General features: G+C 40.4%; 1 protein-coding gene across 1 annotated transcript in view; it reads right to left on the bottom strand.

The window, feature by feature from the left end:
- The window catches only part of LOC124613267 (atrial natriuretic peptide receptor 1-like), an 839102-nt gene that overhangs the window by 208770 nt on the left and 604413 nt on the right, over positions 1-25919 (bottom strand). Inside the window, exon 7 of the mRNA XM_047141959.1 lies at positions 2834-3022. Coding sequence (XP_046997915.1) covers positions 2834-3022 — 189 coding nt within the window. The remainder of the gene's footprint in view (positions 1-2833; positions 3023-25919) is intronic.

Here is a 25919-nt window from a genome sequence, read left to right as displayed (position 1 = left end):
CGCCGAGGCGGAAGGAAAACCGCCTAAAAACCATCCACAGACTGGCCGGTTCACCGGACCTCGACGCAAATCCGCCGGGCGGATTCGTGCCGGGGACCAGGCGCTCCTTCCCGCTCAGAAAGCTGTGCGTTAGACCGCACAGCCAATCGGCGGGCAATTTAACCATTTACTAAGGATACCATACAGTGCTCTCTTTACCAGATCCAAGTTGAGGTGCCATCTGCTGAAGACGTGTTAGATGTAGAACTGTATTGCATGGATGGCTGTTATTAGTGCTTGTGCAGGGTAGCGTGCCACTGATGAATTTTGAAAGTAACGATGTAACGCATCGGGAAATGATCACGATCTATAGATGACCGAACCATCGGCAAACAATATATAGGCTGCTGCCGAAGTTATGCTGTTGACGTACTTACCGGCATCTTTCTTCCTCGTAAAATAATTAGTCCTAGTATCTTGGAACTTGAAGTAATACATGATGTGTAAACGTGTTGAACCACTTACCTTGAAGCTATTCTCTCCCGTTATAGCAAATTATTCTTCAAAATATGAGCAGAAAATTGTCACACGAAATAAAAAATGCCACAATGTTATTACTTTTCAAAAATACATTTATATACATTAATGTTCGTTGTTGAAACATGAGCCTTGCTTTTATCAAATTCTTTTGCGTTAGTTTCGCTGCGCCTTCTAATTTCTTGGATAATTCGATTGTTGTCTCGCAATTTTCCCGTCAGAGTATTTCTTGTGCGGCGAGTGGGAGGCTGTTCTGGTTCGCGCGCGCTGCCGTGTTTCTCGCTGCGAGAATAGAGTCGTGGGCTGTGCGGCGGACGGCTGCCGCGGGAAGTCGGCTCCAGCTGACCCGTACTTGTGCAGTTGCGTGCTCCGGCTTGTCACTGCTACAAGCACTTGTGTCTCGAAGGGCTGTTAGCATCCTGAAGAGAACACCAGGTGACACTGTGCTAGTTTGAAAATCTGTGGAACGGACTCTTATGGACCCTCCGATCTATTGGTGACATTGTGTCAGAATACTGTAGGAGTCTTGCCAATTAGACTTACCGTGTTAACTGTAGCTGGTCTAGAGAGCTATACAATGTGCCGGTGGTTTTCTTCTACCGAGTCCTTCAGAAAACGGTCAGAAGTTTTGGGCTACTTGTACTATTTCCGCGACCTGGCTACATCTGAAAGCCGAGTTATGTTTATTCTCATGTCAACGTTTGAACACTGCTGTGATCGTAAGTTGGTCGTATTTTCTTAACATTCAAATTAATAGCTATTGCCAGTAACAAATGTATAATTGACGTCCCTTATGTTTCAGTTATGTTGACTGTTATAGTAACAAATCTGTGTTTCAGGTATTTCTGTCCAAAAGTTCTTCTATTTAACACGCTGTAAAGGTCATCTTGACGACTAGTGTTTTGTTAAAAATCCAGGAACCAATCATTTGACAGTGGGGCTTCTACTTATGTGTCATTATTTGGAGCCAGACTCTTAAGTAATCTGCATTTTAGTTTGTCCAGTTGTAAGCTAGCCAATGTTTTAATTGGTCATACTCTAAGCTAGTCAGTGGCGGTAATTACTTGATGTTAGTTACAGAAAATCGCTATTTAACTCTAAGCTGTCACAACTGTTTTCTTGGAACTATCACTGTTTCTAATGACATGAATCAGATCCTACAGGTAAATATTGTTTGAAAAGGCCGTGTGCCTGAGATCTAGGCTATTTAGTGTTTGTGTACTGAAGCTTAAATTTTGAAGTGTTCACTAACTGAAGTTATGTAATTATTGTTGCTCTTTTAAAAATATGTCCACTCCAGTAAACTTCGCTGTAAAGCCTTTTACGAGTCTTAATAATTTATTTGTGCACGAGCATGTAAGTTTTCTAACTCAGGCCATAACTTGCTATTACCTAAACTCTTTGAAACTCATGTCAGTTTTGAAACCTTCTTTTTCCTGAATTACAGCCAGTGTGTGTAAAACTAGTAGTATGAGCTTGATTTCACGCATCTTGCGATCAAACTGATCAGCTGTTGATTTGTAACATGGTGTCGAAACTGTAGTATGAGGTGAGGGTATGTGACGTTTAACTGTGAAAGAAAACTGAATTTGAGCTTTAATACTAAAATCCAGTCTCCGTCTAATATATCATTTGTTGATAAAATGTGTAATGTAATTTCGGCCCAGCACATTACCACTTCCTTTGCGCCTCTAACACTACAAAAGCCAAGCAAATTACAAACAATGAAACTAGGATTTATCTAAAGTCTAAAACCTTTAGAAATGTTGTCTTTCATTTATGATTTTTTTTTTACTAAGGGACAAATGAGTCATGAGTACTTGAAAGGGCTGCCATGCGAGGTTTTTATCAATCTAAATGTTCTGTTAAAAAGTCAGGAAGCAGCCATTTGACAGTGGGGCTTCTACTTATGGGTTATTATTTGGAACCAGACTCTTAAGTAATCTGGATTTTGTTCAAAAATGTGTCTGTGAAATCTTATGGGACTTAACTGCTAAGGTGATCAGTCCCTAATCTGGATTGTAATCTGTACTGTTGTAAGCTAGCCAATTGATCATGCTCTAAGCTAGTCAGTGGTGAGACACTGCAGCAATATGCACAATAGCATTTCATTGCAGATACTGTTTACTATCGACTATACGACTTCTCCTACTCTCGCCAGCTAAATAGTCCTTAGTGTACTTTCTTCCACTAGCATGGCTCGTAATTCACTTCCATTGGCGACTTGGTGCAAAGGGCGGCTACGATCTTCACGCCTGCATATTAAGAACGGCCAGAGGATGCAGCACGAAACTGCGCGAGGCCGCAGCGCACCCACCTCCTCGCCCTCGTAGAAGGTGTAGTTGTAGTCGTGCTGCGCCCTGGCGCGCACCTCGTTGGCGAACTCCCGGAACGGGCCGGCCGTCGGCTGCAGCAGCGAGACGCGCAGCAGCGCCTCGTAGGCGCGCCGGGCGGCCGCGTCGTGCGCGTCGCCCACCGCCCAGTCGTGGTCGCCCCAGTACGAGCCCTGCCGCACAACAGCAAGCAGCAGAGCGTCAGCCGCGGCCCAGCCGAGGGAGACCCAGCGTTGCAGAATGGCAGGTAGTCAGGGCAAAGCGTCACCTGCCAGCATGTTGTTCTCAACGCGGCTTCACATCTGCCACAAAAGCTGGAAACCACAATCGCATTGTACAAAGTCAATCAGAGTAAAGCGTAATCCACTTCCAGTCACCATCTGCTCAATACGAGTCTTGTCCCTATGCAACACCGAGCGAGGTGGCGCAGTGGTTAGCACACTGGACTCGCATTCGGGAGGACGACGGTTCAATCCCGCGTCCGCCCATCCTGATTTAGGTTTTCCATGATTTCCCTAAATCACTTTGAAAGGGCACGGCCGACTTCCGTCCCTATCCTTCCCTAATCCGGTGAGACCGATGACATCGCAGTTTGGTCTCTGCTACGGTCACAGGTTCGAATCCTGCCTCGGGCATGGATGTGTGTGATATCCTTAGGTTAGTTAGGTTTAATTAGTTCTAAGTTCTAGGCGACTTATGACCTCAGAAGTTAAGTCGTATAGTGCTCAGAGCCATTTGAACCAGTTCGGTCTCTTCCTCCAAACAACCCAACCCCAACCCAACCCTATGCAACAGTCATATTGTAAGAGGGAGTCTGATTGTATAAAATGTCGTCCGTTGCCTTGTCACCCTACTCCGAGAAGGAAACCTGCCAGAAAGCAACCAAAGTATAAGAATTATGTGTAATCCATTGCACAGTTGTCGTCGTCTCCAGCAGGTGTCCAGCTAAGAAACAACAACTGTATGTCGAAAGGCATTTAGTCAGGGTAAAGCATAACCCACTGCCCTTTCGAGATCAACTCCCCTCTCACTCCCAGAGGGACCACTGACACATCACAATAACTGTCTTGTATGAGGGCAGCTAGTCAAAGTAAAGCGTCAGTCACCCATCTGTCGTGGTCACCCCAGTTGATACCCTACCAAAAACGAATAACCATGTTGTACAGAGGCACCTAATCGGAGTAGAAAGTCACTTTCTGTCCGGCCGCCAACCACCCTACCACCGAGCAACAACCATATTGTACAATCAATAGCCAATAAAACTGCCGCCTACTTCTCAATCGCGGTCTGCCCTGTAGGAGCCCTGCTACAAAGCAACAACTGTGCAGTACAAGGATGGTACGGGCTATGGGCTTCAACGTAGGCTTATATCCGTCATTTCCCCCTCTCCACACATCTAGCCGGTAGGCGATCTGCAGCAAAGTATCAACTCAGCAGTAGAACGGGGACCTCATGCGATTCATCGTTCTCTCGACAGGAGTCCTGTCATAAAGCAACGTTTCTGGTACAGAAGGGCGGTCAGTCAAAGCGTTGCCCACAACCCAGTAAGGATCACGTTCCAAAAAAATGCTTCTGGTGCCCCTTCGTCCTCATAGTGAGTTCCCTTCCAAGGTCATAAATGTTCCAGGAGGACATTTAGTACAGTTATATACAACGGAGTTATGGTCTCCTCTCTTCCCTAGGACATCATGGTGCATAAGTAACAATCACACACCAATCAGCTAATTAGTTCATGAGTAATCTCCATACTATCCCAGTCCTAGTAGCCGTTCCTTGTCCTGATCTCCCCTAAATGAGCTCTACCACGAAGCATACGCTGAAAATGCGCTGAATACCAAACGGGAGTATTTATAAGCAAGGCACTGACAGTGTCAGTGGTGATAAAATAAGCTCTTGCGATATCTTGATGGAGGAGCCGCCCAGTATATTGGACTTACCCTTCCTTTCTCAAACACTTTAATATTCTGGCATGATAATCGATTACGTTTCTTGCAGCAGTAGATCTGGTGATGAACGTCCTGATCAGCCCCATACATGTGTTGTGGGCGAAGAATCATGTGAACTGTTGCTACAAGAGAATTTCTCAACAGACTTAAGCAGCCTCGAAAGTCGTTATTGTTTGTGCTGAGCCGGCAAGAATCAGCGTTGCCAGGAGATCAGCTCCGGACGATATGTTCGGAACAGAAAAGTTCCTCGGACCACGGTCACACAACCCGGAAGACTCGCCAGCAGCTAGAACTATACCAATTTCTGCTGCTGATGTCGTAGTTAAAAAAGATTCAGATTAAATGGCAATTTACTCTTTAAAATCCGATTAGTGGTTTCGGAGAAATTACAATACGTGGAATTAAGGAGTTATGTATTTTTAACAGAAACCGATTGCTGCCTTAAGCGTCAGGATGATGGGGCGCTCCAACATGACGAAGCTAAGAATGTCTGCTTACAAAATCGGAATAATGGAGGAAAGTTTGACTTGGATCTGGTACTGATCACATTAAGTTATTTATGGTTGGTCCGACATACCAAGTCGAAGGGAAAGGACGTGGCATCTAAAGGTGGTTCACCAGCTAACTACGGAGCAGTTCTGCTCTTGTTTCTGCCATAGCCTTGAAACACGTATGTTGTGTGGCGGCGATGGCGAGGCATTGCAGAGTCTCTGACCAGAGAGCTATTTGTCATTCCTAGTCTGCGCTTGACCGCGGGAGAGTTCAGTTCTGTGGCAGTCGAGTTGCGAGACAGTTCAGTTGCATGTAGGGAGTTAGCAGTTGTGTGTGAGCAGTCGGCGGGCGTCGACATGGCATTCTGGTCAAGATTCAGGACGAGGTATATTATTTTTAAATAAGGTAATGAAGCAGCATTGCGCTCAGCTAATGATGTAAATTAACTGTAACTAATTTGTCCAAGAATCGCCCCAATAATAATTTTTTTTTCAAAGCAATTTTTTAACAAAGAATCCTTTAATGAAAGAAATGTTTCCCTTGCTATTCCTTAAAGAATAGTTTCCCTTAAATTCAAAATTTTTGCAATGAATTTCCTCCAAGCTATGGCGAAAAATAAGAGCAGATGCAGTTTTACTAAGGTAAGAATTTGAGTTTAATCAGGGCCTAAGACCGACATTTTGGTCTATTTGCGTTTTCATTGTCACTGAGATTTTATTATCACTGAATTGACTTTCATTATCTGTGGGAAGCTTATACTTGGGTCAGATAGCTAGTTTTCATTTAATTGTCATTGTCTTTAAATTTATTTGCTGGGAGGTTACATTAGGTTGTATTCTCGTTAACATTCAATTATTGTGTTCAAAATTTCTCTGGGAGGTTACACTTAGCTCTACATTTGAGTAATATCTTTCATTTTTGTGGGGAGGTTACACTTAGCTCTATGTCCATTTACATTTGAGTAATATCCTTCTTTATTATTTGCGGGGAGGTTACACTTGGCGACACCCGGTCCAGGATCGTATTTCGTTGAGAATCTTCTGAAACGTAGCCAGATATCTGCTCTTATTTATTTAATATAATTAACATTTGGCGCAACGCTTTTACTAATTTTGTGACTTTCTTTCCACAGACCATCGGCAATTCGTTGCTCTGTTGTATTTTTGTTTGTTGCTTTTTGCATTGTGATTATTTCTTTTGTGAATAATTGTGACTATTGTGAAAATGCCGCGAAAGACTGTGAATAGTGTATCGCGAGGTCTTATGAACGAAATAATCGAATTAAATAACTTCACCAATAGTACTAGTGACACGCAGTGTAATGATGACAATCCTGCGTTCACTGACAATCAGTGCGTTCCAACCACTCATGATGATTTTTGTTTTAATGATGAACACACGAACTCGGTTATGTCCTCTGTTGATTTGACGACAATCGATGACGCGGGGCGCACTATTGTAATGAGCGCTGCCCAGCATAACACACCCGGTTTGGAAAATTTAAGTAACGTACAGACAAATTTTTCTAATGAAAATGGACAGTGTACTGAAAGTACGATGGATTTATTTAATTCCGAAATAATGACCCACAGTGTAAATTCGACTGGGAAAATTTTTGTAAATTACAGAATGACCAAATGGTCACACAAAACGCGACAATTGCAGGTACGCCATTAAACAGTACAGAGAATAGAGTAGGTAATGCTACTGAGGCTCAAATTATAGCATTTTTGCAACAAATGTTTAAACAACTTAATGAAAAACTTGATGAACAGAACAAACAATTTAATGAACGTTTTAAACAAATGAACAAAAAACACGATAATGTTAATGAACAGAACAAACAAGTTAGGGAACAGATTACAGCTGTTACCGTTCAATGTCAGGACACTAAAGAACAATTACGTGTGCATACTGAGGCTTGTAATAATAACAGTAATGAAGAAGTTGGCACTGTTGCACAAGAATTAAGTAGCACACGTGTAGGCACAACAGAATCACATAAAGACGAGATTAATGCAGTCACTGAACAATGTTCAGCAAACGAAACACAGATACACGAAATTAATGCAGTCACTGAACAATGCCCTAAAAACGCAGTACAGATACGCGACGAGTTTAATTTAAAGTCACTGGAAGTTTCACACACTGTGAATACGGAAGTTGTTAATAAAAGTGAACGACACAACAACCAAATTGACGGAAGCATTACAGTAACAGAATTGAAAATTATTTCAGTCACCAATACGTCACAGAAACCGCCAAGTTGCGAGCATTTGTCGGAGTCACGCGGCGCGTATAATTTGAGCAATTTACAGCAACTACGCGACTTAAAATCCGAAAAGGCACGCGACTTAAAATCTGAAAAGCTACGCAACTTGAAATCCGAAATGACACAGACAAACAAATTCTCACACACACCTGAACGTGTTCTCAAATTCAGTGACGAGAACGTAGATTACGAGCAATTTTTATTCGTAAGAAAATCTAAGGAATTTAATAATGACAGAGCACAGATACACGATTTGCACCGTATACGTCAATTTATTTTTGTACTTTCACCGCTATTACCTGTAATGCAGAAGCTGGCTTTGAACTGGATACGACAATTTTTTTTTGTATTTTCATCAGCATTACCTGTAATGCAGAAATTGGAATTAGCAAGAATACAACAATTTGCTTTTTGCAGTACGTAATTGACCTCAGGGGATTCATTACGCTTTAATGAATATGTGCCGTAGCGAGCATAGGGGCCCCGAGCTGTAGTAGTGCTGTTTCATCTTTAGTTTTCTGCACTGCTGCCTTATCTTCTACTATCCTTTATGTCTATCAAAATAGCTCTTCAACTATTGCTCTTCCTAGAATTAAGAAAAATGTAATGAATACCGGATATGACAAAATTTTACCGAATGTGACAATTTTCATTAGGTACCCCAAAAATGACAACCACGAGAATTTTAATAACAGGTAAAAATCGTAATCATCAGTATGTGTAAAATTAACAGCAAACGCATTTTTGGGTAACAGTCGACGTTTTTCACCACAACAGCATGAAAGTCAGCCGCTTAGCATACGTAACCAACAATGCAGTCTACAAGGTCAACTTAACTTTAATGTTTCGCCGCGTGGACGTATAAGTTCCAACTGCAACAAATAGTAACGCACGGCAGCAAAGGAACAACTACGTACAGAAAACACAGTATTTCAATTCCTATCGCAATGCACCGTATAGGAATTACTATCACGACAAACGTAAAAACGATGAGCACACTTGTCAGCGTACGTACAATAACAGTCGGTCTTACCAACAGCAGAATTATCCGCAAGAACCTATTCTCATGAATGAACCCGACAGTAGGTATCATCCAGAGCGTATTACGTCTGGAAGAAGTAATAGGACTGTTCAAATAGTAGAAATGCCACAGCATCCTCCTGAAAATAGTAATACGTCAGATAGAATTTGACTAGATACAGTACAGATCGCATCTTGCAGTAACACAAGCACTACTTTAGACACGCAGAATATTGTTCATGAAAATGTAATTACTTTTGACGATATCACAGACACTCTTTTGCAGGAAAAACCAGTTGTTCAGAAATCCATTTCACATCCTGTCATCGAAATTAAAATAGGTTCATCGAAATTTTCAGCAGTAATTGATTCCGGATCACCTATGTCAGTAATAAATGAAGAAACTTTTAACGAGTGTAACAAAGAGAACACCTATCCCACATTACCTTTAGGCAAAACGAAAGTGAAAGGAGCAGTATCGAGCAAAGGAGTAGACGTTAAATTACAGACGCATTTGTCATTTTGCATTGCAGGTCACACATTTCACTCAAATTTTTGGATTGTTCCTTTATTGACAACAGACGTTATTTTAGGTACGAATTTTCTCGTACAACACGACGCAGTGATTGATTTTCAAAATTCTTATTTAATGTTGAAGGACGAAAATGTGCAATTGGCTATAGAATTTCAGCACTCACTATCTGCGGAAGAACAAACAATTAACCGCACAGAGGTCATTCCCGTGTCACGTAACATAGACTGTAATTCCACATTGTTCACGGATACGTACGTGCATAACTATAACATTCCAGACGAAGATGACTACGATGTAATGCAGATGATTACTGATAAAGTTAAATAGAGCAGTGCAAATACAGACGACGAACGCACGCAACTACACAAAATTCTTTTACAGCAAGCTCCAGTTTTCGACAACATTCCTGGTACTATGTCCGGATTTATGTATGAATTTCAAGTCAAACAGCACGACACATTTAAAGCTAACATTATCCTATTCCGTATATTCATAGAGAACAAGTTAAAAAAGAATTGCAGGATATGCTTGACCAAGGAATTATAGAACCAGCAGTTAGTCCGTACATAAACCCGCTACATATTGTTAAGAAAAAAGATGGCTCACTTCGCCTCGTACTTGATTCACGTCACATTAATGACATTATTATTAATGAAACAGATCGACCACAGACTTTAGAAGAACTTCTACAGAAATTTCATGGTACTGCTATTTATTCCACATTAGATTTGAAATCGGGATATTGGCAAATTCAACTTCATCCGAATTGCAGAAAATACACAGCATTTATCTGTTTTGGCGGCTGTTATCAATTTTGTAAATTACCGTTCGGCTTAACTATTTCTTCAGCAGCTTTTATTCGCGGTTTGAACACTATTCTCCCGACAGAACCTAAAGACAGAATTACGACGTACGTAGATGACATTCTTATTGCAGAAGCTAACTGGACTGAACACAATCTGATTCTAGAACAACTGTTGCATACTTTTCGTGCACAAGGACTCACAGTTAATCTCAGTAAATCGCATTTTGGTAAAACTTCTATAAAATTTCTTGGACACGTAATTTCAGCAGAAGGCATTGCGCCTGATCCGGAAAAACTTCAAGTTCTACGGGACATTACTGTTCCTACAACGAAGAAACAATTACGCAGTTTTTTGGGCTTAATTAACTTTTTCGTAAATTTATTCATCACTCTGCTTTAGACACACCTAAATTATGCCAATTAACAGGTAAAAACACTATTTGGTCCTGGGATAAGCAAGCACATTCTGAATTCGTGAAACTGAAAGAAGCTTTGTTGAATGCTCCACTTTTATCGCACCCAGATCTTACTAGAAATTTTTCCATTGCCACCGACAGTTCCAACACCGCTTTAGGCGTACACATTTTTCAGGAAATTGAAGAAGATGGCTCAACAGTAATTAAAAACATCGCATTTAAAAGTCGCATTCTGTCACCTGCTGAACGAAATTATTCCGTTACAGAATTGGAAACATTATGTGTTGTATGGGCTTTTACGAGATTTCGGCACTTTCTTTATGGGAGACATACCACCGTTTACACAGATCACAGAGCGATACAATTTTTACTTTCGGCTAAATTCACTCACGACAGATTAAGCAGATGGAAACTTTATTTACAGGAATTTAATTTTACGGTTGTCCACATTCCCGGCACACAAAATGTTATAGCAGACGCACTATCGCGTTCTCTCAGCAACAATCAGCAAGACGTAGCAACCAACTTCTGCAAAGCAAATTTCAGTGTCATGTACATTCAGCAAGTAGCATTTGAAAATTTTATTTCATCGTCATTACAGGACATAGCAAAAGAGCAAAATAAAGACAATGTGTGGAAAGAAATTAAACACCTTTGGCAAGATAAGAATAATGTTACGATTAGAAACCACTACACTGTGCGCAATGACATTCTGTTTCGCCGCTCTCATCCAGACAGCAACAATTGGTTATTATGCATTCCTGACGAACTGGTTAACAAATTAATCTGGTACACTCATTTAAGTTACGCACATTACGGAGCCAGAAAATGTTTTCTTATACTGAGACAGAACTGTTATTTTGCCAACATGGAGAAACATATACGACGAGTTTTAGCGTCATGTAAAATTTGCCAGAAAGCTAAGTCAGACACCACTTCACATATTCCTCCTTTATATCCCATTGTACCTGTTAAATTAAGACACATGGCCGCTGTAGACATTTTTGCTCCAATTCTGAGAACTAACAGAGGTTTTTGCTACATATTTGTCGCTGTAGAGCTCACTTCAAAATTTGTTACTTTCACTCCGTTACGCAAAGCTACAGCTAAAACTGTTTCGAAAGCATTTGTAAAACATTTTCTATTTCATGTAGGGCATGTGATGAGAGTAATTTCTGATAATGGATCACAATTTCGTTCTGCTACATGGACATGTATGTTACGAGCTAGAAACATTTCTCCGATCTATATATCCAAGTACCATGCTTCTTCGAACCCCTGTGAAAGATTAATGAAAGAAATTGGTAAACTGTGTAGAATATACTGGCACAAAAGACATATTGATTGGGACACACACATATTCTCATTCCAAGATGTAATTAATTCGATTCCAAATGAGTCCACTATGCTATCCCCGTCTGTTATACTGAAAAATGTTGAACCACCTAACAAAATCACAGAATTAGTAAACTTCCCTACAAGTCGTCGCCTACGTCACCATGAAATAATTAACATTGCGCTGAACAACATCAAACGTGCCGTAGAGCGCCGGAGAAGACAGCAAAAACAGATTTGTACACGCCGTGACTTTCACGTTGGACAGAAGATATTAGTACGTACACACTATTTATCCAGCAGAATAAAAGGTAAGTGCAGTAAATTTGAACTTCTATACGCAGGTCCATATCGGATTCGCAGCATTCCTCACCCCAATGTTGTACACGTCGAAACTTTGAGAACCAGAAAATCCAAAGGCAATCACCATACCTCAAACATTACACCGTTTATTGAATGAAACCGCTTTATGATGTAACATGCTATGATGCCATTTACTAATCTTTATGACCACTTATGCAATTATATTCACATGACTCATTACTGATGATTATCGTATTTTTCTTGGCAAGTGCCCGGCAAGGTAAGGTTAGCAGGTCGCTTTTCTTGTCGTTACATGTCAGACCGTGCATATTTTCCAGATGAATTTACACTTTTTATGAGCACTTGTGCAATTATAATTACATGACTAATTACTGATGATTATCGTATTTTTCTTGGCAAGTGCCCGGCAAGGTAAGGTTAGCAGGTCGCTTTTCTTGTCGTCATATATCAGACTGTGCACATTTTTTTTTTCAGAGACACTTACGTATTTTATGAATGATTATGCAATGCTATCTAATGACATGTTAATTTCATTACATTTTTTTCCATTATAGGCTTTAATTGGCGCCTCTATTAACTACACTACATACAAACTGAACACAACGAACGTCACATTTTTTCTTTCTTATGTATATACGATTTTTTTCATGTTTTGTTTGTATGCACTGTGAAATAATTAAGATATAACACACACCAGTTGACTTTGCATTTTTTTGCCCTATGACATCTAAAGATCGTGACTGTTTTACATTTTTTGCTGCTGCATTGTGATATTCTGTGTACATTTTTGCATCTGAACACTGTCAATGTCTTTGACATATTACGTTTTCTGTCATGTTATGCTGTATGCTTAATTATGTTACCTTAAACCAGTCATTATTTAGTGAGTATATGATGTAAATGCACGATATTAATCTTTGTTCATCATTTTCAGAAAGAAATAACGTATAAAGGAAATAAATTAAACAAAAATGGGAATTTCACCTACGGAATAAACGAAAGAAGATGCAATAACTTTATGAGGAAGAGTAAATGGATCAGGATTAACAAGCATTAACAAGAATATACTATACTCATCGTAGAATAGCAGTCTTAACTAATTTTTTCTTTCAGAATACAAGGCGATTGATGCAAGCTGTCAGATAGAACTACACATCTTAGTTTTAGTGATGAAATATGCTAGAGATAAGGAATAGTTGTATAATGAGTAAGGAAGTGATTTTTTTTTGCAGATGATAATGAATGCTGATGAATAATGATGAAGAGTATGATACTATGAATAATGAGGTTTTTCTTTACAGGTGATGATAATAATGAAGTTATGATAATATGGATAATGAAGTTTTTCTTTACAGATGAGGATGATGTTGAAGTTTATGTATTTATGCTATGTAGTTATTTAAGTATTTGTTGCAGTTTGTTTTGACAGTATGTTTTATATCGTATGGTATGATGACTGAATGTTTTGGAAAGGACAGCTATGGAACACATTTTTTATACACATTTCACTACCTGTTAATTCGAAGTTCACCACTTTTCAGCATAGTATGCGTTTCTTCTTTCAGCTCAATAATTCATTTTGTATTTTTTCCAGGAGAAGCCTTTCATGATAGTTACTAAACTTGTTACTTATTAAGCCTATACTAGTACTTGCATTTTTTTTTACCCACTTGTGTCACAACCTTGCTACAGCTGACTCATGACGAATGACGTTACACATTTTTCATTTACAGGAACAACCCAGAAGCAATTTTTTTTCTTTTTTTCTTCTTGCTTTCCCTTATAATTACCCAAAGCAATGCATTGCTAACTATCTAGCACAGAAACAAAAAAAAAGTATTACCAGTCCCAAATAATGTTACTAGTTTAAGAGAATTCTGAATAATACTGATCAGCTCTGAATAGTATGTCACTTTAGTAATGACTTCTTAATGATACAAAAAAATATAAAATAATGCTTTGTAACTGGCAAATAACTGCCAACGTTTATTGTGATGAGACTACTTATAATGCCCATGATTATTAATGCTATGACTGTAATTAACTGATTTTTAATCATGACTTCTTAATGGTGTGTATCACCAGTTTCAAATAATGCTACTCATTTAAGAGAGTTCTGAATAATACTGAATGATGAACAATGTTTTATACTATACAATACTTGGTGGCCACTGAGTGCCAATAATTAATGTCACTAAATGAATTATGTTATTAATTATGCCATTAATTAGCTCCTGTTTTCAATTATGACTTTTCATTTTCTATAACTGGCCACTGAGTGCCAATAATTAATGTCACTAAATGAATTATGTTATTAATTACGCCATTAATTAGCTCCTGTTTTCAATAATGACATTTCATGTTCTATAACTGGCCACTGAGTGCCAATAATTAATGTCACTAAATGAATTATGTTATTAATTATGCCATTAATTAGCTCCTGTTTTCAATGATGACTTTTCATGTTCTATAACAGGCCACTGAGTGCCAATAATTGTCACTAAATGAATTATGTTATTAATTATGCCATTAATTAGCTCCTGTTTTCAATTATGACTTTTCATGTTCTATAACTGGCCACTGAGTGCCAATAATTAATGTCACTAAATCAATTATGTTATTAATTATGTCATTAATTAGATCCTGTTTTCAATGACTTTTCATGTTTTGGTAACTGGCCAATGAGTGCCAATAATTTGTATAACTCAATGTATTATGTTAATGCTAGGCCAATAATTGACTCTTTTTTTTTCAATGAAGACTTCTGATGAACATTATTCTGTCATACTAAATATGCTTTGTAACTGGCCAAGGACTGCCACTGTTTATTGTAATACGATTACCCATGATGCCAATAATTTAATTTTATGAACATTATTCTGTAATATTACATATGTGGTACAGAAATGTTCAATAACTGGCCTATGAATGCCGCAAACTACTAATGTAATTGCTAATTAAGACTGATATTTGACTTAACTACTGACCTAACTACCCTGAATTACTGCAATATCCATTTGTCCTGTACATCCTCCTGATCATGGAGCACTATATTTGGTTTTTGCACTAATTCTACGTTGGTGTGCCTTGTAAGAGCGTGGTGTTGACACGACATGCTGTCCACCACTGTGAGCGATGAAGACGTTATTATGGGCCCTCTGTTTGGTGTACCTGATGTACTGCCTAAATGATAACAGGAAATATTACAACGACATTTCAGTGTCTTGGATACGCTGATAAATACTTCTGAGAAAAGAACTGCAAATTGTCTCACTTAGTGTTGTACTTCTGTGGAAAGGAATGGACTTTCAAAGCAGCTATGTGCAATCTAAAGTGCTACAACCATGATGCAATCCTTCCCTTTCCTATCCTAATTCTTGTCACATAGTGAAGATCATTTTTTGCTAACATGATTTGTATTCATGGCCTATACATTTTTTTTTTGATTTGATGATATGTTCTAAACTACAGTGCATGTGCACTTATGTGTTAATATGTTTTCTACTGAACTTCAGAGCGTGTGCACTTTTCTCATTTTTCAATATAATTTGTACTCATTACGTATATATTTTGTGACTTTCTGATATGTTCTGTACTACAGTGCGTGTGTATTTTTGCCGTTTATTAATACATTTTGTGATTTGCTGATATATTCTCAACTGCACTGCATGTGCACTTATGTCACTTGTCAACATGATTTTTTGCCATTCTGTTCTGAAAATGCTAAAGAATTTTTTCTATAAAATAATTTGTATATACATTTTCCTGATGTTTTGTACTTATATTTTGTCTTTGTCTGAAATGTTTTGTACTTGGTGCATGTGCACCACATTTAATTCATGTACTACATTTGAATATTCTGTAAATTATAAAAGTTGACTAATTAAAGAAAAAAATTTTGCCGCGCTTGGCAAGTCCAAATGACTCACCATCGCTGCCAAATTTTTGCCCCCCCCCCCCCCCCCCCCCAGTGGAGGGTTATGAAACACGTATGTTGTGTGGCGGCGATGGCGAGGCATTGCAGAGTCTCTGACCAGAGAGCTATTTGTCATTCCTAGTCTGCGCTTGACCGCGGGAGAGTTCAGTTCTGTGGCAGTCGAGTTGCGAGATGGTTCAGTTGCATGTAGGGAGTTAGCAGTTGTGTGTGAGCAGTCGGCGGGCGTCGACATGGCATTCTGGTCAAGATTCAGGACGAGGTATATTATTTTTAAATAAGGTAATGAAGCAGCATTGCGCTCAGCTAATGATGTAAATTAACTGTAACTAATTTGTCCAAGAATCGCCCCAATAATAATTTTTTTTTCAAAGCAATTTTTTAACAAAGAATCCTTTAATGAAAGAAATGTTTCCCTTGCTATTCCTTAAAGAAAAGTTTCCCTTAAATTCAAAATTTTTGCAATGAATTTCCTCCAAGCTATGGCGAAAAATAAGAGCAGATGCAGTTTTACTAAGGTAAGAATTTGAGTTTAATCAGGGCCTAAGATCGACGTTTTGGTCTATTTGTGTTTTCATTGTCACTGAGATTTTATTATCACTGAATTGACTTTCATTATCTGTGGGAAGCTTATACTTGGGTCAGATAGCTAGTTTTCATTTAATTGTCATTGTCTTTAAATTTATTTGCTGGGAGGTTACATTAGGTTTTATTCTCGTTAACATTCAATTATTGTGTTCAAAATTTCTCTGGGAGGTTACACTTAGCTCTACATTTGAGTAATATCTTTCATTTTTGTGGGGAGGTTACACTTAGCTCTATGTCCATTTACATTTGAGTAATATCCTTCTTTATTATTTGCGGGGAGGTTACAGCCTTGAAGAAAAATGCCCACGTAAAAACCTTGAATAGATTTTCGAAAGAGGGAACTGACGCATAAAGCTTGCCAGATAATAACTACACGGTATGGGTTTAATGTCAAGATACACACACACACATTGCAAATCTACGTCAACAACAGCAAGTAGAAGAAAATAGCAAAAGAATAAAAAATTCTACTTATGTTATCAAGTCTTCGAGATGCGTCTGGCCAGACTGAAGAGATTCCTTCGATGTAACTGCACGTGCTGCAATAATGCAATACTTTAAATCCTCTTTGGTAGTTGGAACTTGTGCGTAGGCTTCGTCTTTGGTTTAGTCCACTTGTGTCAAAACAGGAGAACGTGCAAGCCGACTGGTAACACTTCCACGTCCTATCCAGTGACCAGGAAAGGGCTGGATCAGCGCTTTCCTACTCACAAGTGAGTAACGAGCCAGGTAATATTTGTTATGGTACCACATATGACCATATATTTCCCGTGGTGTTCTCGGAGAGCTGGTAGCACTTCGATAGTAAATTGTAGATATCTTTTATCTATTTAGGTTTCTTCAGTTGATTAGCGAGTAATCACGTAATCTTCAGTAACCACGCACCAAATATTCATACGTGACTGTTTTTGATGTTCAGCCAGCTTCAGCAAGTGTGGATTCTCAGTGGCAAAATAATAACGCACATTCCTTACATCCAACTTTTCTAGATCTATGAAGGTCACCTCATCGGTAAAGTGAATTCTTTGAAGGAAAACCCTGTTTCCATGACGTCCCATCAGAACAGAGTGATATAACTCCATGCGTCTTCTGTAATCCTGCTGATTAAGCTGCAGGTGAGCTGAAACATGATACAGATGGAAACGATTTGGAGGAAAAGCGAACTACGCCAGGCTGATTTATTCTAGAAGAAATCGCAATTTCTCTGGTACTAAGATACGGATTACGAGCAACAGCTACCTGAACAACTTTTCCGTTCGTTCTGCTCATCTTCACCACCTCTGTAGTATTCAAGTGCCATTCCAATAACAAGTTTTTGTCTTTCTCGTTGGACAGCGTCGTCAGCATATCTTTGTACTTGCAGCTCCATTGTTCTCTTCACCTTTTTCTGCCTTATCCGTAAGGAAGTAGCATGTTTACTTTTTTGGTTCGGGAAAAATATTTTCCTTTTATTCGTTTTTATTAGATCACTTCTTCCGTCCTTCAGTTCGGTATAAATTTTGCAATTGATTTTAGACTGACTTCCTAATGAGCTAGAGACTTGAAAATCTGAACATAGCTCCACACTGGATGACAACGCAATTTTAACTCTCTTTCTTGTCTGCCTGATCCAACTAGCTCCCACACGAATGGGGCTGGGGATGAAAAGGGTTGGTAACGCTACCCTGAAAGACCAGGATGTTGTGGAGGAATGCGTTCCATATGTTCACTACTCCTTAGATTTTGGCTATTGGACTGCTCGTTTCGACTTTGTTATTCTGCCATACCGCCTCTGTTGTCCGTTCTCCCCTTGTTGCTGTCTTCCTGTTCGCACTCGGCTAGCCGCTGTTGCCGGGCTCTAGCCGGCTTCTGCTGGTTTCTTGAGTCCTACCAGATCCTGGTGAGATTACGGTCGCAATAGTTCGCAACAATAAAATAATAAGATTAATAGTGACAATTTCATTATTACTCGAGAACATAGCCACCCAAGTAAGCGACACCTAGAGAAGGAGAAGCAAAAACGACAAGAGGAACTTCAACAGGAATCGGGAGCAATTAAGTCTGCAAGATTAACCAAAAGGCGTTAGCGAGCTACAGAATTTTTCGAAAAGCAGAGCATTGTAGAACGCGCTAATGCTAAGGAACAAATGCCTCAAGCGAGATCGATTTAGAGGGTGGATGCACATTCCTCCCGTTTTGCCAGTAACAGTCGATGACTTGTTCAAGGAAGAGCAAATTAAACGAACGAAGGGAATATATCTTACCTTGCTATTAACGTGCTTCGTCAAGCTCAAACAAGAGCGACTGAGACTACTGAAGCGCGTGTAACTCGACTGGGATCAGCCGTGTTGCGATACTTTGAATTAAGAGCTAGAGAGACAAGTGAGGAATGTGAAGCAAGACTAAGATTTCGACGGCAATCTGATGGGGCAGATTTTCACTGAACCATGAACAGCTTTTCTGACGAATGGCGTCTGACGCAAGCAAACCAACTCTAATCATATAGTGAAATATTGTTTGATTGCGCCATATCCACATTTGCGACCGAAACTCACCGCTAAAAGTGATCTGCTCGTTTACCATCGATTCAGTGCTCACCTGAAGCGCTCAAAGTGATGCTCCATCCAAGGCATTTTGGAATAACTTGCTACCGAGTGATATTCCCACGGAAATTGCGCTACTAACTGGACCAGAACGATTTTTGCGTCGGTGCGTCAATCCTTACGTCACTGTGATCAAATTTGCTGGCACATATGGTCAATAAGATTTCAGAGGAAATGCAGCTCCGTTTACTTGGTTCAAATGGCTCTGAGCACCATGGGACTAAACATCTGTGGTCATCAGTCCCCTAGAACTTAGAACTACTTAAACCTAACTAACCGAAGGACATCACACACATCCATGTCCGAGGCAGGATTCGAACATGCGACCGTAGCAGTCGCGCGGTTCCGGACTGAGCGCCTAGAACCGCTAGACCACCGCGGCCGGCGCTCCGTTTACTGTCGATATGTTGTTATACGTCAGCGAAAAGATTCCTGAAATGCTTTTTCTTAAGATCGCAGGCGTACGAATTGTGGAGACTCAAACTATGTAGAAACTGAATGTACCCAGATATTAGAACATTTCAACGAATCGTGTCTACAGTGTACTTGATTGGCTTACAGAAAATAGTCTGCTTTGCAAGGATGTAAGAGTAAATAGATTTGCGCTGTTAAATACGCTGGAGTTCACCCGCGTTATTCCAGCTCAGCCACAAGGAGCAAATAAATTATATGAAATATGTACTGATGATCCAACTCGTAGTACTTGCGTGCGAATCAATGACACAACGCGAATTGTACATGCTTCCTGGAATAAAAAAATGAAGATATCCTTCAATCCGGACATGCTTGGATACTAAAGTTTCACCATTATCATGGTAAATTCAGTTCGTGCCAGTCTTCCACCAAGCCTGTGGGATACCAGTGCTTCAAATTGAAACATGATTTAAGGCTATGGATTTTGCGGACAGATTGATCAGGACACTATAAATCGACCAGATGTCTTTCCAACTGATAATCACAGCTACACTACTGGCCATTAAAATTGCTACACCAAGAATAAATGCGGACGATAAACGGGTATTCATTGGACAAATATATTATACTAGAACTGACATGTGATTACATTTTCACGCAGTTTGGGTGCATAGATCCTGAGAAATCAGTACCCAGAAAAAACCACCTCTGGCCGTAATAACGGCCTTGATACGCCTGAGCGTTGAGTCAAACAGAGCTTGGATGGCATGTACAGTTACAGCTGCCCATGCAGCTTCAACACGATACCACAGTTCATCAAGAGTAGTGACTGGCGTATTGTGACGAGCCAGTTGCTCGGCCACCGTTGACCAGACGTGAGAGATCTGAAGAACGTGCTGGCCAGGGCAGCAGTTGAACATTTTCTGTATCCAGAAAGGCCAGTACAGGACCTGCAACATGCGGTCGTGCATTATCCTGCTGAAATGTAGTGTTTCGCAGGGATCGAATGAACGGTAGAGCCACTAGTCGTAACACATCTGAAATGTAGCGTCCACTGTTCAAAGTGCCATCAATACGAACAAGAAGTGACCGAGATGTGTAACCAATGGCAGCCCATACCATCACGCCGGGTGATACGCCAGTATGGCGATGACGAGTACACGCTTCGAATGTGCGTTCACCGTGATGTCGCCAAACACGGATGCGACCATCATGATGCTGTAAACAGAACCTGGATTCGTCCGAAACAATGTTTTGCCATTCGTGCACCCAGGTGCGTCGTTGAGTACACCATCGCAGGCCCTCCTGTCTGTGATGCAGCGTCAAGGGTAACCGCAGCCATGGTCTCCGAGCTGTTAGTCCATGCTGCTGCAAACGTCGTTGAACTGTTCGTGCAGATGGTTGTTGTCTTGCAAACGTCCCCATCTGTTGACTCAGGGATCGAGACGTAGCTGCACGATCCGTTACAGCCATGCGGATAAGATGCCTGTCATCTCGACTGCTGGTGATACGAGGCCGTTGGGATCCAGCGCGGCGTTCTGTATTACTCTCCTGAACCCACCGATTCCATATTCTGCTAACAGTCATTGGATCTCGACCAACGCGAGCAGCAATGTCGCGATACGATAAACCGCAATCGCGATAGGTTACAATTCGACCTTTATCAAAGTCGGAAACGTGATGGTACGCATGTCTCCTCCTTACACGAGGCATCACAACAACGTTTCATCAGGCAACGCTGGTCAACTGCTGTTTGTGTATGAGAAATCGGTTGGAAACTTTCCTCATGTCAGGACGTTGTAGGTGTCGCCACCGGCGGCAGCCTTGCGTGAATGCTCTGAAAAGCTAATCATTTGCATATCACAGCATCTTCTTCCTGTCGGTTAAATTTCGCGTCTGTAGCACACCATTTCGTGGTGTAGCAATTTTAATTTAGAGATCAGAAATCTTGATATTGTAAGATAACACATCGGTATGTTTGGCAATGTCTTTGTTCTTACATTCGATGATTTAAATGGCGCCTTCAGTGGTAGTTTATGTGACACGGGGAACGATGGAATTAGTTTCCTAAATCTCTCTACTTCGATAAACTGATTGTTCGCTGAACATAATGTTGGAGTTTTGACTGTTATTGACAGAGCGTGTCGTTTCTTTTATTATGATAACAGGTTTCATTTTACCGATTCCCTTTCACCCAGGCCAAAGCAAAAAAGCGGAAAACAAAATGGAAATGTGTCATCGAATGCAATACTATTGACGAATTCTTTCGTATTATCCGCCGAAGTGTGAATTCCAGTGTCGGTAGACAGTTTTAAGTTAATACCATACATGTCGTCAAAGGAGGAATTGTACTAATGGAGCAACGTCACAGACTCAACCGTCGATACAATTCCGGCAGAAAATAACCTAGAATCAGACTCAGTAAATGCATCGCAATTCGTTTCTGTAGAGACAACTGTAATGGCAGCAACCCATCATGGGCAGCCACATGTTAGCGGTGAATTTCATGGAATCAGAAACATAATCGAAATTGTTCGAAAAAACTGAGAACAATATTGTGAATGTGAATAGAAAGTTGAAAGCAGAAAAATTTTCGTGGTTCCATCTCTTTTCGTACCGAGTGAGATGGCGCAGTGGTTAGCACACTGGACTCGCATTCGGGAGGATGACGCTTCAAACCCACGTCTGGCCATCCTGATTTAGGGTTTCCGTGATTTTGCTAAAAATGCCGGAATGATTACTTTGAAAGGGCGCTGCCAATTTCCTTCCCCATCCTTCCCTAATCCGATGGGACCGATGACCTCGTTCTTTGGTCCCCTCCCCCAAATCAACCAACCAACTTCTTCCCGTATGGCACCAATGGCTTGAACGAGGAGAGCTCGGTAAAAATTGTGCCATTGCATTATTTCCAGCACCGAATTCTAGGAACGGATACGCGTTATCAAAAGCGAACTACTTGTTTTAAGCGCTCTCGATGTTTGAACAACTTCGAATGCAGTTGGTGGCTAGTGCCTGTGGCAGAGCAGAATGAAGAAAGAAGGTGACGTCGAGGAGTTTCATTTACATTTAAAGAATCTAAGAGGATCCGGATCGTGCTGGCGAACAGCTCACAACCAATTAAGTGCATTCATTCGTTGTCTCGGTACTCCAGCTTAACTTACTACCTTAAGCTGCAATGATTTGGATCGGCTTTATTGCGCAAAACTTTTGGTTGCAGATTGCAGACCTGATGAATATCCTAGCCAAGTACATCTTAATGGAGTTCAGCGTTTGCTTGAATCGTGTCTTGTTGTGTTGATCCCATATTTTTCTGGTCGTGTCGATCGTTGCAAGAAACAAACAAACGAAATGAAAATCTTCTTTATAGAAACGTCATTGATTTACGGACGTGAATTGAGTTTCAGGACCGGGGAAATCCACACTTCCAAATAGTAGTGTAGTTTGAATAGCCATGTTTTGAAACTGCGGGAGAACCTCCGTACATCGACCAAATGATTTTAGACCGTAATTAGCTCGTACAACATGAACCATTTTATTTAGGGAATTAATTAATTGATGTACATAACAATGCAAGCGTCCGTGCAAGAGACAGATAACCTAAAAGTGCATTCAGTCACATATTTTCAGTCTTCTTCAAAATCCACAAAACATAGTTGAGGCAGAACTTGAAGATGAAATTACCAACAGGCGCCGGTCGGAGTGGCCGAGCGGTTCTAGGGGCTACAGTCTGGAACCGTGCGACCGCTACGGTCTCAGGTTCGAATCCTGCCTCGGGCATGGATGCGTGTGATGTCCTTAGGTTAGTTAGGTTTAAGTAGTTCTAAGTTCTAGGGGACTGATGACCTCAGAAGTTAAGTCCCATAGTGCTTAGAGCCATTTGCACCATTTTGCACCAACAGGCGATGGGAAATCATCATTTCCAATACGTGTGTGCTGCAGTGAATTATTGAACACCGTTACTCGAAGTATCCAGTGCCAAATGACCGGGAGTCTGAGTCGCATCAGAATATTTGTCACCGAAGGTGATGGTGTTGGCTAAACATTCACACTCAGTGCATTAAAAGAAAAGGTCCGTCGCTGCTGTGGTGAGGCAGCAGTGGGCTCATTGGTTGGAGTAGCGCCGCGATTTGTTGGTGGAACAACGCTGCACACGTTATTTAAATTACCAGTTGACGAAGACGGAAAGCGGTAGGGAATTTGGGATTACTCATTGGTCACCATTTGCAGGTCTTTCGAAATTAGTGGAAGGATATCAAATTCCTTTTCGTCTATGAAATTTCAATGGTTCCGTACGAAATGTTGTGCATGACCGATTCTAGATTGCGACAAGTGAAAAAGGAGGAACCAATAGGCGGCATCAGTATTCTCGTTTTTGGAGATTTGTTTCAGTTGCCACCTATCCGAGGACCACAGGATTCTACCAGCCTGCAAGATTTATTGCGGCAGCTCATTTCTTGAGACTCTCCTCAGGCTTGTGGAACATGCGACATCACGGCGACGCAAAATTTGCAGATCTTTTCAATGCTCTACGTCTCGTTGAGATGAAGGCCCAACAGTTTGATCTATTGATGTCAAATGTGCTGAAAAAGGCATCTAGCGATTTTGATTTGGACAGAGGAATTATCCTGTATCCAGCACGCTCACAAGTTGATGCACACATCAAAGCCGTTCATGAACAATATCGTCACGCAGAGCAAATTTTAGAAATTCGGGCTCAGGATTGCTAGTGCGACATCATGAGAGTTGAAATAGAAGTTGGAAATTTTCAACGGAGCTGGAGTGATGTTTCGCTCAAATATTAAAGTAGAGCAAGGGCTTATAAATGCTGCAGTGGCCGCGCGGGATTAGCTGAGCGGTCTAAGGCGCTGCAGTCATGGACCGTGCGGCTGATCCCGGCGGAGGTTCGAGTCCTCCCTCGGGCATGGGTGTGTGTATTTGTCCTTAGGATAATTTAGGTTAAGTAGTGTGTAAGCTTAGGAACTGATGACCTTAGCAGTTAAGTCCCATAAGATTTCACACACATTCATTCATGCTGCAGTGGGCACTATCTCTAAAATAGTTTGGCCTTTTTTTCTATCGTGATCAGATGTACGACATCGATATTCCATCGGTTCATATCGACTCGCAGAAATGACATTTTACTTAATGAAAGCCAAGTCGATAGAGTTTCCAGCATTCCGAAATACAGAAAAATCGAGCAAACACAAGTACCGCTAATACTATGCTGGGCCTGCACAGCCTATAAAATTCAAGAAATTACGGTGAGCCACCTCAGATCTACACTATTTTCTAAATAGTAGGTATACGTCGCATTAACTCGCATCAGCTCCTTGAATGGGTTACAAATAGAGGGGCTCGATTTCTCAGAATTTACTGGCAACACACCGTGCAATATGTAATGAAGGAGGTGGTAAGAAAGAGACAGCTGAAATCACGAGCACCGTAAGTGACTAATATATTTGAAATTGATAACTAACAAAGATCTAGCGTTAACTTGTTTCAATTTTGAAATAAAAATCTTATAAAAGAATCTTACAAAATTAATATTGCTTCCTTCTTTATTTTGTTTTTAGAAAATAACAACCAAACACATTCACATATTGTGACAACGCTATTCTATTTCAAATATGATCAGATGAAAAGAAACTGAAATAAAGAAATTTAACACATCCCTTTTATAATATCATCAAAATGTTTAAAATCCACTGACAAATTTCTCACACACAAGACGAAAAGCTAAAAATAATCATTTAAATAAAAATAAATTTTTAACACCACACGATTGTAAATGGGACTAAATATTATAATTCCTTCTAAAGTCATATGCATAGTTCTGGAAATTTGTGATTGTGAATTTTTAATAACTATGAAAATACTTGTAAGATTTATAACGGAAAACGTGGGCCGCACACAACTTATAAGAGAAGGTAAACCATTCATACATCAGTTAGTATGTAGTGGGGTAGTAAGGAAGTGAGCTGTGCATGCATCAATTATCTTTTGCGTGCACCCCAACCTTTTCGTCAAGTATTTTTTTTTGGTCATCAGTCTACTGACTGATTTGATGCGGCCCGCCACGAATTCCTTTCCTGTGCTAACCTCTTCATCTCAGATTAGCACTTGCAACCTACGTCCTCAATTATTTGCTTGACGTATTCCAATCTCTGTCTTCCTCTACAGTTTTTGCCCTCTACAGCTCCCTCTAGTACCATGGAAGTCACTCCCTCATATCTTAGCAGATGTCCTATCATCCTGTCCCTTCTCCTTACCAGTGTTTTCCACATATTCCTTTCCTCTCCGATTCTGCGTAGAACCTCCTCATTCCTTACCTTATCAGTCCACCTAATTTTCAACATTCGTCTATAGCACCACATATGAAATGCTTCGATTCTCTTCTGTTCCGGTTT

This window comes from Schistocerca americana, chromosome 4 (genome assembly GCF_021461395.2).
Source record: "Schistocerca americana isolate TAMUIC-IGC-003095 chromosome 4, iqSchAmer2.1, whole genome shotgun sequence".
In the NCBI taxonomy this organism is placed as follows: Eukaryota; Metazoa; Arthropoda; class Insecta; order Orthoptera; family Acrididae; genus Schistocerca; species Schistocerca americana.
Note: the sequence above shows the minus strand (reverse complement) of the source record. Positions and strands in the feature narration are given on the sequence as shown.